Source organism: Prosopis cineraria, unplaced genomic scaffold (assembly GCF_029017545.1).
Source record: "Prosopis cineraria cultivar Desert tree isolate PC_DT_omini unplaced genomic scaffold, ASM2901754v1 PC15, whole genome shotgun sequence".
NCBI lineage: Eukaryota > Viridiplantae > Streptophyta > Magnoliopsida > Fabales > Fabaceae > Prosopis > Prosopis cineraria.
In genome coordinates this window covers 5,784,343-5,798,598 of record NW_026555346.1, presented here as the reverse complement: position 1 = coordinate 5,798,598, position 14,256 = coordinate 5,784,343, and the positions used below count along the sequence as shown (strand labels likewise).

At 34.2% G+C, this 14,256-nt stretch overlaps 1 protein-coding gene across 2 annotated transcripts; it reads left to right on the top strand.

The window, feature by feature from the left end:
- The first annotated feature begins 8,136 nt into the window (after positions 1-8,136).
- Positions 8,137-14,108, top strand: LOC129294367 (plasma membrane ATPase 4-like). Of its 2 annotated transcripts, none has more exons than XM_054932680.1 (16): positions 8,137-8,286; positions 9,410-9,529; positions 9,621-9,857; positions 9,940-10,701; positions 10,780-10,902; positions 11,003-11,107; positions 11,198-11,342; positions 11,558-11,722; positions 11,826-12,064; positions 12,161-12,193; positions 12,289-12,370; positions 12,594-12,754; positions 12,894-13,067; positions 13,163-13,345; positions 13,427-13,600; positions 13,717-14,108. In XM_054932680.1, the coding sequence occupies exons 1-16, from the start codon at positions 8,230-8,232 to the stop codon at positions 13,738-13,740; spliced, it is 2,784 nt and encodes a 927-aa protein (XP_054788655.1). In that variant the 5' UTR covers positions 8,137-8,229; the 3' UTR covers positions 13,741-14,108. The 2 variants fall into 2 exon arrangements, with proteins under 2 accessions (XP_054788655.1, XP_054788654.1); XM_054932679.1 differs by having other exon boundaries at positions 13,427-13,608.
- Positions 14,109-14,256: the final 148 nt, after the last annotated feature.

Here is a 14,256-nt window from a genome sequence, read left to right as displayed (position 1 = left end):
CATTCACCTTTGACCCCAATATTTCCATACCTATGGCTATACCCAAAACTAAAAAGAAAAAAACTGGCTTTAGCAGCAAGAGCAGTACTTATTCTTATGGCATCTCTTTGGCTTTCCTTGCGTGTATTTATTCCATGAAGTGGGTCTAAAATAGAGGACCCCACACTGCAACTTGTGCGGATTTGGGTACCCCGAAACTCAGGACCATCTCAATCCTCAACCGTTGCTTGCTTTTCTAATTTCTACCCTATTTACAATGTTCTACTCTCCCTCTGTGGTGGCACATTGGTTCTTATATTCTCATGCCTTCCACTACTCAAAACCTCGTTCTAAAATCTTCCTATTCATATACATTCTCCATCGCACAGTACAAGTTGTTCATTACTAACTAAATATAATGCTCAACAAGTATCATCATCAATATTGCATGTCTTTGTCTTCTCTTTTGAAGCTTAGACCAGCTTTTTGGGATCAGATCAATTCAAGATGTTAATTAATATTCGGTCGTGATGATGAATTGATAGGTCAAATTGAAGGCCTTTCTTTCTTTGTTCGCTGAGAAACCGATTACAGGTTCTTAAATATTTGATATACGAAAAAAATAAAAATTGGAAAATACTTTTCTATCCTACAAACATTGCATAACAGTATTTTTTGTTCAAATCAAGCTTCTGATGTGTTTTTATCATCATATCATTTTCGTTGGTGGGTGACAAGAACTTTGCTTTCTGTGTATTAAAAAAAAAAAAAAAGGCAAGAACTTTGTTCTTCTGCAAGTCAATGTTTCACGGCTTTGGGAGTGGAATGAGTTCTTCAGTCACCATATGGGCCACCTCAAGCATATCAAAGTCGACCTTTTTCCGTACAGAAAGGTGTACTATTTTATTGAGAAAATTACATGGGAAGTCCATAACTTTGAGAATTTTACAAGAAGAAATTGAAAATGTTCAGTTTTGTCGAGGGATAAAAAACGGATTGGCGAGAGGGGGTGCTTGGAGATAAAATGGCAGGAGGGAAGGCGGCGATGATTGGGTTCTTAGAAATGCGCGAGTGAACACTTTTTATCTTCTAATTCCCATCCTTATTTTCTGTCCTTTCTTTTTTCTTTTTTTTTATTCCTCCCCAAAAGAATTCCATTCAAAATTTCAAACGCACCAATTTATAATATAGTAAACTTTCAATTAATTGAAATTTTGATTAAAGAAATTTTCCACAAACAAGCAAAGATTCGCAAGGTACAGCGTGTGGCATGTAACTTTTCAAGGGTCAAGATTATGTTGTTTTTTTATGAGCGACAAAGTTTAGGTAAATTATTACAAAAATACTAACAGATCGTGTCCATGTTCTCACAACGCGAGAATAAGATTGAACCAAATGTTTACCATGTCAACTTTTGTTGGTTGTCAAGACTATGATGTTGGCAACACATATCTGACAATGTAATTCCCATATCAGCAAAATTTAACCGCAGCGTGTGGCTTTGTTGTTGAGGGTGCTTTATTGGTCGGGACTATGGCCTGTCCCTACATTTTAATGGCGTTACCCCAAAATAAAGAAATCAGGAATAGATTATGACTATTCCGGATCATGATGTGCCCGTCAACGTCTCATTATCTCCAACAGGATAACTTAATATCTACTTTGTTCTTAATTAGTATTTCTTCAATCTTAAATTATAAAACACTTTAAAAAGATTAAAATTTAATTAAATAAGCTTGTTTCAATAGTATTCTTTCTTTTCATATATTTAATTTTCATTTTTCCCTTTTCTTAATATATTAAATTAAGGATATTTTTAAAAATTAATGTTTTTGTTTTTAAAAATAAAATTATTAAATGTATTTAATAAAATTTATTAATATGTATTGTGAAATTTTGTCCAAAAAAAATCTTATAATTTAGAATGGAGAGATTAGTATTTAACGTTAAAGTCACTAAGTTGACATTAGAAATTAAAGCTACTCGCCCATGTATGGTGCAAAACATCAACAATTCCAACTTGGCTTGCTCAAAATAGGGCATTCAATTTTTTGGTGGTTGGTGCATGCGTGATTGTAATAGGATGGATATTAATATTTTGCTACAAATAGAAGAAAAAAAAATGAAATATTTACTATTAATCGAAACCTTGTTTTTATAATTTGATTGTATTGCTGGAACCCACTTTTGAAATGGCTCCATCCAGGGAGCACTTCCGCTGCAATCTGGCCATCTTTCAAACTGATCTCACCGAAATCTCATCGCGCAGTGGAAAATCATCAGCCTGGACGTACCTGTTTATTTAAAGGAAGTGAAAAATAAAATTAAATAAATGGGTATAAGAGCCGCTTTGGAACGTATTTCTTCAAATTGAATTGAATGATAGTAGTCCTGGACGCCGTACAATAATTCTCCTTTCATTTAAAATTATAGATCGGTTTAAAAAAAAATTTGTCTTGAAATATAAAATATTTTAAATAAATTAAAATTTTATTAAATGCGTCAATTTTAATACTATTTTTTCTCTTTCTATAATTAATTTTTATTTATTTTTTTAATATGTTAAGTGATAGGTATTTTTTAAAGTATATATTTTTATTTTGAAAAAATAATATTATTAAATGTATTTAATAAAATTTATTGATACGTGAGATTTTATCTAAAAGTGTATTATAATTTGAGAAGGAGGGAGTAATACATTTCTTGGTTTCTGCACTGTATTTTATTTCTCCAATTTTATTTATAAGTCATTTTTATCAAAAATAAGTGAAATTTTAAATACAACCTTTAAGTGAAAAATAAAAAATAAATAAATAATATAATATTATTTTTTATATCTTTCCCTCTTTTACTTTTTAAGAGAGTAATTTAAAAATTTTAATTTAAAATAAAACTATTCCATTAGTTAATAATTTATAAAAGAGAAGGTGATTAATATACAAAATTAGAGGAGCATGCCAAACACTCACGCACGAAAATGCATAGGGTGAGCGTGCAGTCAAACAACACACACACACACACACACACACTCACACACAAAATATGCCACATGGTGTCTGGAACTCTGGAAGGTTATGGAAGGTTACAGTACAAGGACGAGAAAGGCTGACTCTAGAACAAAAATAATCTTAAAGTTTATTAATTTTATACAAAAATTAATTTAATTTTGTATTTATCAAATATTTATATTTTAATAATATTTTTTTTATCAATATTTAACAGAAAGGTAAAATGAAAAATTTATAATTATTTATAAATGGTAATAAGTTTTATAAATTTATATTAATAAGTTGAAATAATAATTATAATTTTATAAACAACATGCATTTTATACACTTTCTTAATTTAAAAATATAAAATATTTTTAATAAAATTTTATCTCTAATAAAATAATTATTTATTTTTAAATTAATTTTATTTTTTATATTTATTATTATTAAATATCTTATAATAAATATAAAGTCACTGTAATATGAGTATTTTTTAAAAAATAATGATTATATTTTAAAAAAATAAAAATATTTTATATTTTTAAATATTTATTTTTTAAAAAAGTATTTTATAATTTTAAATGAATGAAGTAAAAAAAAAAGTTGTCTTGATAAACAGATTTTTTTACAAAAAAGGTGGGGCAGATGGCGAACCCGTTGTTTGAGCATTGGGAAAAGGAACAAATTAAAGCGAGGTGAACATTGGGAATGAGAACAAAGTGGGTGCACAAAACTTTCCTCCCCCTATCAACCAAAAATTGACACGCATCCCGTTTTGTCAGAAAAAGAAAAAATATTGCAGTCGAAGGGGAGAAGTAGAGAAAGAGAACAGCTCAGATGAGGTTGCGCTGAGATACAAGAAAAATTGAATGAATTGAGTTGCGCTTTGACTTCTATTTCGGTGTTTGGCGTCCTCTATTCTCGCGCGTCCGTCACACGCCCCGCTTCTCTCCACCACATCACTGTCCTCTGAAAATTAATCAACACGTTAATTACGTTGTGTTGCTGATCGCATGATTTTAACAAATTTAGTTAAGATCTAATACAGAGTATACAACTAACTCTTAATGATTTGATTCTCCGTCAAAGGTTGGGATAATCTTCTTCAAGCATTAATTTGCCGTGTAAATTAAACATGTAGGGAAGAGGTCAGCGAAATCAAGCCGTGGTTAATCAGCACCAGTTGCGTGACAATATAATAAAGGATAAGTAAGCATCTCCCATGCCACAATACGTGCGGTGAGTAAATCAATCAAGGAGGAATATATATATGCACAATGGTGACTATAATTGTGAAAGGCATCAAGAATAGTTTGTTTTGGCTACGAAGGTATATCTGCACGTGCAAAAGGTCTCGATTCCTCTTTCAAATTAATGCTGGATGAATCTATCTTAATTTCTTACTTGTTATTTATTTAATTGTATTGCGCTTAGAGCAATGAGTATTATTTTGTATTTAATTATTCTTTTTTTTTCACCTTTCTTTCGTTTAAAGGCAGTATATAGGAGTGTTTAGCTTAAACCCATCTCAATTGGTACAATATCGTTTCAATCATATCGAGACGGGTATTATCCTGGCCTGAAAATAATCGGGACGAGACAAGAAAGGAGTTTGGGATGGGACGTGACATGAGATTATCACAGGGACGTCCTGTCCCATCCCAAATATTATATATATTATTTTTATTTTAATTATTAATTATATCAATTATAATTTCAATATTTATAATTCTTATTTAAAATTAAAGTTTTTTACATTGATAATTTTAATGATATGGAGTAAACATGACAATATCTTTCTTTATAATTTATTAATTATATTAATATAATTTATTCTTATATCTATCTATTTAATAACTTTTATTTACAACGTATTTCTTGCTTTAGTTTCAAAAAAGTAATTAACTCAGTATATCTCCACTAAAGTAAAAGAATAATGATTTAATTTTGTGCTTGACTTGCTTTTTATTGCTACTCTTATAGCATAAAGATCATTTGTATTTGCTATTATAATGAGTAGTTATGATTAATATAATTTAATAATTGACTTTAAATTATTGTGATTTATATACTTGTATTATTTTAATTTTAAACTTAATAAATTATATGATTTAAAATTTTAATAAATGTTATTATTCAAATTTTTTTTGATATTATCTCGTTTATTAAAATGGCAAGATGTCCCGACTCTTAACGGAATAGGATAATTTTCAAGATGGAATGGAATACGAGATTAAAATTTAATTTTATTTTTTTTTTTTCAAGACGATACATGAGATAGGACTGTCTCGATTCCATCCCGTCCCGTAAACATTTCTAGAAAAATTAACGGAGAAGGGGTGAAGGAAATGAACCCATTATGCTACAAGTTATTTTTGTGCATTTTGTTCATTATAAGAGATCGTGACAGGGCCAAAAATAAATTAAAGCTGATAGTAAATTAAATTAAGACAGGCTAGAAGGAAAGTCATTCATGCTTCTTATCATGTAAGAGAATGTATTTGAAGTTTTTTTTTTTTGTTTTTCTGGTGTCCCTGGCCTGTTGGCTTTAACAGCCTCCTTAAATTTATGCAATTCTTCGTCATTATTAATCATTGTGGGACGCATTATATATTCCTCTGCCCATTTTAAGAATTTATTTTACTTCTCTCGTTGTGGATAATGTAACGTTTTTTTTAATACAAAATTATTCTGGAGTATTATTATTATTAAAACCTTCAAAAAAGGATGACACGTAAAGATACAATGTATCATGTTGTCATGCTTCACAAAATACGGCACCGTGTGCACAGTTGACAAATACAAAGCGTGTGATGGAAGAATGGCCGTAGTGAAGACGTAGCGTAGTTAAGTTTTCAATTTGTATTAGTGTTTGGCATATAATCAGTCCCAGAGTTTTATATGATGCACGGCGGCGGCGTGTTTTTCTAGCTGTTTTTTTTTTTACTTTTTGGCTATGCTTAAAAAATTGATTAATAAAAATGATGATATGTAAATAATATTTTTTGAAATTGATCTTGATAATTGAAAATTTTTGAATAATTTTTAGGAGATTGGGGGAAATAAAAAAACTCAATTGTTAAGAATTGATTCTCAAATTTAAAAAAATATAGCTTATGCCAAATGAAAACAGAGAAAAAAATAGTTTATGCCAATTGAAATTTTAGAAAACAAATGGAATTCAGGAAAATTAAAAGTGCTTGGATAAGATTTTCCAACACCTTGATTCTAAGTGTGTATCCAAATAAGTTCATCGTGGATAAAACAAAGTGATCAACAAGATGATTTAGGAAATGAAGCATAAATATGTGTGAGTGTTTTAAGGAACTGGCTAAGACTAGACTGTGATTTATGAAGAAATCGTTGAAATTGTAAAATGTGTTGTTGACATGCTATCCTTCCTACACAACATATAAACACCATAACACCCACAGATATATATATATATATATATATATATATATAACGCGTTATGCAGAGATATCTGTGATTCAATAGTAGAGAAAATTGAAGAGAAATTGGAAGAAATGTGTCTGGCCATCAAATATGGATGATTGATTGTAAAAATATTTTTATATCTTCAAAAAATTAAGGAAAACTCGAGTCCAATTTTGTTGACGAGTGAAAATATTTGTGAGGGGTGTAACATGAATGGTCTTTCATTGTATTTACAGAAAAAAAAAATTTTTTTTCCTAGCGTTGCAAGTATGATATTTTAAATCCATGTCAATAGTAACTATTTAATTCGACCATATTTTATTTATTTATATTGTTATCTCTAAATTTCATTTTCATTTGATTCATTCAATTTAAGAAGGGAAAACAATAATAAAACCCTCTAAATTATATAAACGATATTATGATCCCTTAAAATGTTATAATTCTAATAAAATCTTTATGAACATTTATGTCAATAAATTTTAAAGTGAAAATATCATTTTATTTTTAATGAAAATAATAAATCCTAATTATCAAGACTCTTGTTTAGGGAATCATAATTTCTTTTATGTAAATTGCAAGAGTTAAATAATAAATCACAACCTGTCAAGTTTAATTTCTGTTATGAAAAAATAACCCTCAATCATAATTTTTACTTAAGAAATGATAACTTTTGTTTTATAAATAATAAAGGTTAAGTAAAAAATCATAATTTTTGAAGTGTAACTTTTATTATTAAAAAATAAATTTTAAAAATAACAAATTTTATTCATAACTTTTATTTAAAAAATAAAAAATTTTATTCAAAAAATTATAAAAATTGAATAAAAAATTAAAACTTGTTAATACATGTGAAATGATCTTTTCAATTAAAAATTTATTGACAAAACAGTTTTTAAAAACTTCGGTAAAATAATGACATTTTAAGAGATTACATTATCATTTATATAATTTAAAAAAATTTATTATTATTTTTTTAATTTAAGAAGCTATGAATCTAATGAGATGGTACTAATTATTAATCAAAGTAAAAAAATAACATTCATTTTTTAAAAACACATTGATAGGACAGCACCAATCTAATAAAGAGATAGAAAATCCCTTCAAATATATTATTAAGGTTAGGTCTAACAATATTACAAAAGATTGATCTCTCATAATATAAAAAATTAATATTTAAATTCTTGTTAAAAATAATACTCTTAGTGTGTGATTGAGTCTTGAATAAGATTTCATCTAATAACAAAAGAAGGACACACAATTTTATTTTTTAAAACAGAACTCCCTTCAATCATCACACAGGTGGAGATCTGCTACAATTTTCTGATGGCTTAATAACTACGAATGATTTTTGTAGGGTGTAAAATCAAAACAGAAAGATTGGGGGGAATAAGATTTGTTACAAAGAAAACAAAAATATTATTTTGATCAATCGGCCGATGTACGTAATACAGCCTATAAGAGCAGAGCGGTGTTGTGTGGTGATGTGGAAGGGGGGGGGTTAGTAAGCAGCGTAATAAAAGCGGATACTTTGGGGGTAAATTGGCAGGAAGAAGGAAGGGCGCGTGGGACGTGAAAGGATCACCGAGTGTGATAATGTTGGAATAAAAATCGGAAAGAGAAGCGTGGAGCCCACTCAGAGCGGAACACTGTAACAGAAATGGAAGCCTGCCAGCTTCAGTAGCTTCCAACCGTCAGTGAACCCGCGACGTTCACCACCCTAGCCACCTGGCTTCCACACACACATATATAAAGAGTCACGCACATTCGCATCAAAAGGGCCATTCTCTCCGTCTCTCCTCCTCTCGTCTCACCAATCACCATGCCCGGCGACAAGGCCATCTCTCTCGACGAGATCAAAAATGAGAACGTCGATTTGGTACTCTCTCTCTCTCCCTCTCTCTCATGTTTGACTCTGAGGTTTTCTTCTCTTCATGCTTCTGAGGTTTCCACCGTTTTTACTTGTATCTTGTTCAACCTGCTTTTTACTTGTCTCCCCCTCCACATAATATATACTGTTTCTCTTTCTCAGTTCTCAGTTGTTCCTCTCCAGTCTCCTCCAAAGCTGCCTTTTTTCTTTTTTGTTTAATGCCTTTCAACCTTCTTTCCTCCTTCCTTTTATTCTCAACATAACCCTCTTCTTCAAAACATGTCTAATTTCTTGCTTTCTTCCAATTTATTATTCACCCATTGTCTCCCCATCGCTTTTCTTCTATTGATTTCATCACTTTCATAGCTTAGTATGAACGCATTCCCTTCTTAAATTTATTTATTACCCTCATTAGTTAATCAATGCTCTTGAGTTTTTGACGACAACATTATTAATTATCGATATTCTATTACATGCTAATTCGAATGTTTTTGTTACGGTGCGTCCACCGCCATCTGTTGCTTCCAAATTGGTATTGCCGGTTTCTCCACTCACGCTTCTCTCCCTGCTTCTGTTCACGCGCTTTCCACGCCCTGTGTTTCACACCGTCGTTGATACGCGCTTCTATTTAATTTAGAAATTAGAAATTCTCTAACTTCACTTAACTGCCTGTATTCAGACAGGAATATTTCAGTCGGATTTAGAGATTGAAATTATTATTTTTAAATTTATTCATAATCGCCTTTTGTGATTGTGATGCTGCTTTCGCGCCTTCGCACTAAGCCACTCAATATGCTAGGCCTGTTTATGGTTCCTCGTGTCTTGCTTACTCGCGTATTTGGGTCGAACTTGCCTGTAATGCGAGTCTTGCTAACCTTTTGGTGTTAGGATCACAAATTCACAATACCCGCCATAACTGATGACCGGCAGTTTACGGACGTTAAATACAGCATTATGAAGAAGGGATGTTTGTTTAAGAAATGATGACCTCCGTAGCCATAATTGAAATTGGCATAGAAAAAAAGCGAGCCAGAGATTAAAAGCAATTCGGACTTCCATAGGATACAGATTCTTCCTGCTCTTAAAGCATTTGAACTTCAGACATAACAAACCTTGTAAATCTTGTCGCCAGGAAAAAATTCCGATCGAAGAAGTGTTTGAGCAGCTGAAATGTTCAAGAACAGGTCTAACATCAGACGAAGGAGCCAATCGGCTCCAAGTGTTCGGACCAAACAAATTGGAAGAGAAAAAGGTACGTTTTCATCGACTCACACACCAGTTTCTCTCTTCGTGTTTGTGTGAAAGCAAGTCCATCATATCTTCGTCTTGTTTCATGACATCAGGAAAGCAAATTTTTGAAGTTCTTGGGTTTCATGTGGAACCCTCTATCCTGGGTCATGGAAGCTGCTGCAATAATGGCTATAGCTTTGGCCAATGGAGGAGGAAGACCTCCAGATTGGCAAGACTTCGTGGGTATCATTGTTCTATTGCTTGTCAACTCTACAATCAGTTTTATTGAGGAAAACAATGCTGGAAACGCTGCTGCTGCACTCATGGCTGGTTTAGCTCCCAAGACCAGGGTCATAGTCAAACACCTTACTCTATATATTCTTTTCCTCGAGCTTCTGTAAGACTGGTTTAACGGCCTCTTTGTCTTTACAGGTTCTGAGAGATGGTCGATGGAGTGAACAAGATGCTGCAATTTTAGTCCCAGGAGATATAATCAGCATCAAACTAGGAGATATTATCCCAGCTGATGCGCGTCTTCTGGAGGGTGATCCTTTAAGTGTTGATCAGTCTGCTTTAACTGGAGAGTCTCTTCCGGTAACAAAAAACCCCTCTGATGAAGTATTTTCTGGATCAACTGTTAAAAAGGGTGAAATTGAGGCAGTTGTGATTGCCACTGGTGTCCACACCTTCTTTGGTAAAGCTGCTCATTTGGTGGATAGCACCAACCAAGTTGGTCACTTCCAGAAAGTCCTCACAGCAATTGGTAACTTCTGTATTTGCTCAATTGCTGTTGGAATACTGATTGAGCTATTAGTGATGTACCCAATACAGCATCGAAAGTACAGGGATGGAATCGACAACCTTTTGGTTCTGTTGATTGGAGGGATCCCAATTGCCATGCCTACTGTCTTGTCGGTAACTATGGCTATCGGTTCTCATCGGTTGTCTCAACAAGGTGCAATCACCAAGAGAATGACTGCTATAGAGGAAATGGCGGGAATGGATGTTCTGTGCAGTGACAAGACTGGGACTCTCACGTTAAATAAGCTAACTGTTGACAGGAACTTGATCGAGGTGTTTGCTAAGGGTGTGGAGAAGGATTTTGTGATCCTTCTTGCTGCAAGGGCTTCCAGAACCGAGAATCAGGATGCCATAGATGCTGCAATTGTTGGGATGCTAGCTGATCCAAAGGAGGTATAGAATACCCGAAAAGCCTCTTCTTTAAAATTGGGATATGAGTTTTACTGATGTTCACTATTTTGAATTGGCTAGGCTCGAGCTGGAATCAGGGAGGTTCATTTTCTGCCATTTAATCCCGTGGACAAGAGGACTGCTCTTACATACATTGATTCTGACGGAAGTTGGCATAGGGCTAGTAAAGGTGCTCCCGAGCAGGTAAATAAGGGTGTCACTGGCAGCGCCGTGTCCTGTGATGAATACGAAGACTAGCAAGATTTATTCAGTGAATTGAACCATGTTTTTGTCATGTTTTTAGATTTTGAACCTTTGCCACAGCAAAGAGGATGTCAGGAAGAAAGTTCATTCATGCATTGATAAGTTTGCTGAGCGTGGACTTCGTTCTCTAGCTGTTGCAAGACAGGTTTGCTAAGCTGGTATTAAATCTTGACGCGTATTCCTACCTAATCTGAATTTCGTTCCCTCATTATTTGCTTTGGTTATTTGTCTCCAGGAAGTGCCAGAAAAGTCAAAAGATGCTCCAGGGGCACCTTGGCAATTTGTTGGTTTGCTACCTCTGTTTGATCCTCCTAGGCATGATAGTGCGGAGACCATCAAAAGAGCTCTTAACCTTGGTGTCAATGTCAAGATGATCACCGGTAAGATTAGATGTTTTGTCCATATTTTTCTTTTTTGGTAAGCAATAATGGCAGTTAGGATATGTTACTCCAAGACTGCTGACCAGGGTACCAATGCCATACCCGGAATCTTAAAACCGACTAGTGTTAGTAGTTATGTATACATTATTATAACTGAGACAACCTTGTAGCTTGGAATGGAATTAGAAATTGAATGTTGTTGTCTTCTTCTATAGGTGATCAGCTTGCCATTGCCAAGGAAACTGGGCGAAGACTTGGGATGGGAACAAACATGTACCCATCTTCTTCATTGCTGGGAGGAGAAAAGGATGCTGCTGTTTCAGCTCTTCCGGTTGACGAGTTGATTGAGAAGGCTGATGGATTTGCGGGAGTCTTTCCTGGTATGTACTTCGACCATATCTGTGTGTATGTGTACTGACATGTTGAACATTTCTTCCAACATTTTGATGTTTTGCTTTTTTTTTTTTTTTTTGTATATGTTAGAGCACAAGTATGAAATAGTGAGGAGACTACAAGAGAGGAAGCATATATGTGGAATGACAGGAGATGGTGTGAATGATGCACCGGCATTAAAGAGAGCAGATATTGGAATAGCCGTTGCTGATGCTACGGATGCTGCTAGGAGTGCTTCTGACATTGTCCTCACAGAACCTGGTTTGAGTGTCATCGTCAGTGCAGTACTCACCAGCAGGGCTATTTTCCAGAGGATGAAGAACTACACTGTTAGTTCCCTTGCATAACTCATTCTATTATCGTAGCTACTATTTTTATGGTTTAGGGTGTCTAATCTAACATCTTTTTTGTTATGAATTTGGCAGATTTATGCTGTGTCCATCACCATTCGTATCGTGGTGAGTATGCAAATAGGTTCGCACAAAAACATATTAATATTAATACTTGTAAAGAAATCTTGTAATTTATGCTAATTATCATTATTATTTTGCAGTTTGGTTTCTTGTTTATTGCGTTGATCTGGAAGTTTGATTTTGCACCCTTCATGGTTCTGATTATTGCCATACTAAATGACGGTAAGATTCTTCAACATAATCGTCATATAATATGAACAGTAGAGGTGTTCTCCGAATTTCTGTGTGCAGGTGCCACTATGCACGGGATATAGATATATTAGTCTGACATTAAATCTCTCTGTTTGTTGTTTTTTTTTTTTTTTGGTGCATAGCACAAGGGTCCATAACTTAACAACTGATATGGAATTATTGGCCTCATATCTTTTAACCATGGAACCTTTAGGAACCATTATGACAATATCCAAGGACCGAGTGAAGCCATCCCCACAGCCCGACAGCTGGAAACTGAGGGAGATTTTTGCTACTGGCGTTGTGCTTGGAGGTTATTTGGCACTAATGACAGTTGTATTTTTCTGGGCTATGTACGATACGGACTTCTTCTCGGTAATATCTCAGACTTCATCTTTTACTCTTAATAAATAGATCACAGAGCAGCCAACAACATCAAAATAAGAAAAAAGAACATGACATTATTCAACAATTGGAGCTCTGAGAGTTATATCTTGAACTCTTGCTGTTTCAGGACAAGTTTGGTGTGAGGTCTCTGAGACACAGACCTGATGAAATGATGGCAGCCTTGTACCTTCAAGTCAGTATTATAAGCCAGGCCCTGATTTTTGTCACCAGGTCTCGTAGCTGGTCCTATGTTGAAAGACCTGGTCTACTCCTTCTCAGTGCTTTCTTGATTGCTCAGCTGGTAAGTAACTTCATGATTGAAGCAGCCTCATTTGGTATTGTCAAACATCATTCAAGTGCTCTGTATGATATAATCATTCATTATGTGATTGACAGGTAGCAACTTTGATTGCTGTGTATGCACAGTGGGGATTCGCAAGGATTAAGGGAATGGGATGGGGATGGGCTGGCGTAATCTGGCTCTACAGTATAGTGACATATATGCCTCTTGATTTGCTCAAATTTGCTATCCGCTACGTTCTCAGTGGGAAGGCTTGGGATAATCTCTTGGAGAACAAGGTAGCTTCTTTTTTCATTTCTCTGTGATGGTGTAATCCAGTGTTCAAGATTCAAAGTTTTCTCCCGCTTTTGGAATCGCAGACTGCCTTCACTACCAAGAAAGATTATGGGAAAGAAGAGAGGGAAGCACAGTGGGCGGCTGCACAGAGAACTCTTCATGGTCTTCAGCCACCAGAAACTGCTAACCTTTTCAATGACAAAAATAGCTACCGCGAGCTTTCAGAGATTGCAGAGCAAGCCAAGCGGCGAGCTGAGGTTGCAAGGTAACCCTATAACTTGTTTAGCTTCAAGCTTAGTCTTCAGAGGTTGTATTGTATAGTTATTCGAGATTTTTTTCCCCCTTTCTTTTTTTTTTTTAATTGGCTTTACAGGCTAAGGGAGCTACACACTCTTAAGGGGCACGTTGAATCGGTGGTGAAGCTGAAGGGACTTGACATTGATACAATTCATCAGCATTATACAGTGTAAGGAGCTTGGAAGCCTTGAAGAAGAAACGTGTGCGCTTGTCCAACAACTAATGTGACTAGTATAATGACGAAGAAAGCCCTGAGTTAAATCCATTTTTATATTAGAACGGTAGTTTTTTTTTTTTTAAAGAAAATTTCTTCCGTTGTAGGGAAGCCACTAGTGTGATCTAGTGGATATTTGCGAGAACTCCCTTTCACTTTTGGTACCAAATAATACCATTGTTATGGAAGGGTTTTACCTATATCCTTTCTGCTATGCGCAACTAATGCTATTTAGGTGACATTACAGCTCCTTATATTGTTGCTTATTAGTTTTATCAGCCATTTACAGTGTTCATTCGTGGAATTGAGTCATTGAGAAGGCCAAGGTGGTAAAAGGAGATGCATGCAACTCAATATGTACGTGCACGCATAATTTGCCCGAGTCTGGCCAGTCACTTCCTT